The sequence below is a fragment of the Aedes albopictus genome, chromosome 1, assembly GCF_035046485.1.
Source record: "Aedes albopictus strain Foshan chromosome 1, AalbF5, whole genome shotgun sequence".
Taxonomy (NCBI): domain Eukaryota; kingdom Metazoa; phylum Arthropoda; class Insecta; order Diptera; family Culicidae; genus Aedes; species Aedes albopictus.
In genome coordinates, this window is record NC_085136.1 from 170,523,610 (window position 1) to 170,526,612 (window position 3,003).

Genomic DNA, 3,003 nt, shown 5'->3' on the forward strand with positions numbered 1-3,003 from the left:
TCCAGGAGGAGTATGGGAGTAGGATGAGTACATTGAAGCACCCTCCGTTGAGTAAGTAGTGGAGAGATTAATTTATGTATAATGGCAACACTGTATTTTCTATTTCCGTTCATCATAACAAAACTGAGTTCGATTCGAATAAAGGTGTTTTCTGTTTTCTCTGCGTGTCGCGTTTGATTCTTGAGTCCGGGTGGTTCTTTGTGCCTCCGTTCTGCGTTATTCTGCTGTCCCGTTAGTCCAACATAAAGATGGAAATGGATTTCAATATTTCGAAGGAAAAGAAAAACGATTTCATATGCGTGTTATTCTTTATAATAGCTTTTCGGTGAATACAATTATCGCAGTTAGCAGTTGTTTGATCGGATATAAATAGCTAATAAATAAGGAACGACTCGCATTCTAAGTAATAACTTTAACAGTTCAATTGCAGAGGAAAATACCTGATTTAGATTACAGAATTACAACATGTTGAACATGGATAAAAAAATATACAGCATGTAGAAAATCTGAAATCTAAACATGATATAAGTGTCATTTAGTCCGCAATTCCAAAGTACCTTAGGTTGTCTCCGTAAGCGTTGGTTTTTCTGTTACTTTTTCTTCTGCATGTTAATTTGATAGTTGAGCGGTCTCAGAGCCATAAACTGTTCCAGGATTTCGTCAGTTACTTCCTTCCGCTTAGTTTGATGATCGGCAACGATCGGTTGTAGGGTCTCGATGGCTATTTTCTTTATTTCACCACTGAGCAACTCACCCGTAGAGTACGCTACACGAATACGCTCCAGCTCATCGTCGTCGTAGAGGAAAAATCGCAACAATTGAAAGCTTACATCTGTATCTGTGTTACCACCCAGTTCTCGATGTTCCTCCAAGGTTGGTCTACCGCCAGAAAATGCATGCTTGTTGATCTTAGTTTTGATCTGCTTAGGGGTGTCCGTTAGGAAAATTGCGGAATTGTCTTCACTTGCAGACATTTTAGTTTTCGCGCCTTGCAAAGCCGGAAAGAAACTGGAATGGATCAGCGCTGGCTTCGGGAATCCCAACCTTGGGGAAACATCCCGAGTCATTCGGAAGTACGGATCCTGATCGATCGCACAGGGAATCAAAACAGGTAGTTTATCGTTTCCAAAAATGAAAGGAAACGTTGTTGAAAAGGCAGGCGCTGCTTGCGCCGCTGGGAAACCAATTTTCCCAATAACGTCTGAATCGCCAAATCCAAAGATACCTTTTACCTGATTGAAGGTAACACATTTTTGAATTCTTATGATGTTCTGGTAGAACGCCGGGCAGCGACCCATATAATCAAGGTTAGCAAAGATGAACGTCTTATTCACATCGAAACCAATCGCAATGATATCCTTGGCGTTTTCTCGTGCCATCCTCATGGACTGCTCCACGGTTAGATCCTTCCAGAGGGTCTTCTCATCATCCGTCAATTGAATTACCAAAGGAACGTCAAATGTTTCCTGTAGCCACCTGAACCACAATAAAAAAAAATGAATATAGAAATTAAGTAAAACAACGATATAGCGTTAAATGATTCACGTTCGAATGATAATTTAATTGGAATTACTAAAATGGCTACATTCAACATATCGCAATATTTCATCATTATATGAATGAATACATCGATTAACCTTATCGCTCTTATCGGAAATAGACAAGACAATACTTACTTGGTAACTATGAACGGAACCAGATGTCCCAAGTGCATAGAGTCCGACGATGGCCCCCGACCCGTGTAAAGGTAAAATTTCTTCCCCGCCTCGACCATGTTCAGCAGTGTGTGGAGATCGCGATGCGAGAAGAAAATCCCTCGCCGAATCATCGGATGAACCGGTTTTCCAGCGACTTTTTCAAGCCGCTCAATCAGGGCATCGTCGATGTGGGAGGATCCAAAGCGTTCTGCAAAATAAATGCATCAATGATCGATATTTCCCTTTCACTTTCTACGTTGTCACTTTTCGTAGTTTTATATGAACTTACTGATCAATTTATCATAATCGACTCCCGCGTTGGACTTGCTCGATACTGTCCATGGATCAACGAAATCATCATCGTCAGCCGTCGTATTTGTCCCATCTTCCAATTTAATGTTCTCGATTTGCGGTGCAACTTCCATGGTTTCGCCAGAGAAAAAATGCCAACGGGGAGCACTTCACACGTGCGATCAGAATAATATTTTCTCGTCTGCTTCCTCTCAGAAGCACGGCTGAAGCGAACTGTGTTGTGATTAAATTTTTTTTTTTTTTTTCTCTCTCCCTTTTTGGCACAGACCTACTGGTCCATATCGTGATTAAATTTTGTGTGCCGAGCCGATTCAACACTGCACTGACGCAATGAGGTACAGATACAGGTGGCGCAGATAAACATTGCGAACCACTAGTTGTCTCTTTTGTTCTACCGCTGATCTTATGCAACTCAATTAGTGACGTCACTAATTGAGTTGCATTTAATCAGCGGTGGAACAAAAGAGACAACTAGTGGTTTGCAATGTTTATCTGCGCCACCTGTATCTGTACCTCATTGGCACTGACGGACGGACTGAAAACATCGAATGTCAACAGACTGTGGCGCAATATCAGCAGCAGGTCTGTGCGTTATAAAATAAATCTGGCGCTCGATTTGAAAAGGTCGTATGGCAAAAAGGTCCCTATCCACTTATCCGCGAGTGGTAATGGCGGCGGCGAGCATAACCAACCGGTTCGGATTTTGACGTTTCTTGAGAGAAAGTCAAAACAGTTTCATTCTACTCCTCACCCCTTCACCCACCGATCGGTGGCGCCAACCGATTGCGATCCGCAAGAAACGTCAACATTCGAATCGGTTAGTTGTGCCCGCCGCCGCCATTACCGCTCGTGGATAAGTGGAGAGGGTGATCCCTGCATATCTGAGTAACGCGGACTCAATTCCAAATCTTGAAACACATTTCATGTCTTAAATTGCTTCCCTGGGTGTGCGTGTATAAAACCCAAAATATTGACAACTTCGCAAACGCTAATT

At 42.4% G+C, this 3,003-nt stretch overlaps 1 protein-coding gene across 1 annotated transcript; it reads right to left on the minus strand.

Annotated features, from left to right (window-relative positions):
* Positions 1-289: 289 nt before the first annotated feature.
* LOC109417115 (tryptophan--tRNA ligase, cytoplasmic) lies at positions 290-2,256 on the minus strand. The gene is made up of 3 exons (XM_062848846.1): positions 1,987-2,256; positions 1,677-1,905; positions 290-1,476 (listed from the first exon to the last, which is right to left on the minus strand). Exons 1-3 carry the CDS (start codon positions 2,120-2,122, stop codon positions 591-593), a joined length of 1,251 nt encoding a protein of 416 aa, XP_062704830.1. The 5' UTR covers positions 2,123-2,256; the 3' UTR covers positions 290-590.
* Between the last annotated feature and the right edge of the window lie 747 nt (positions 2,257-3,003).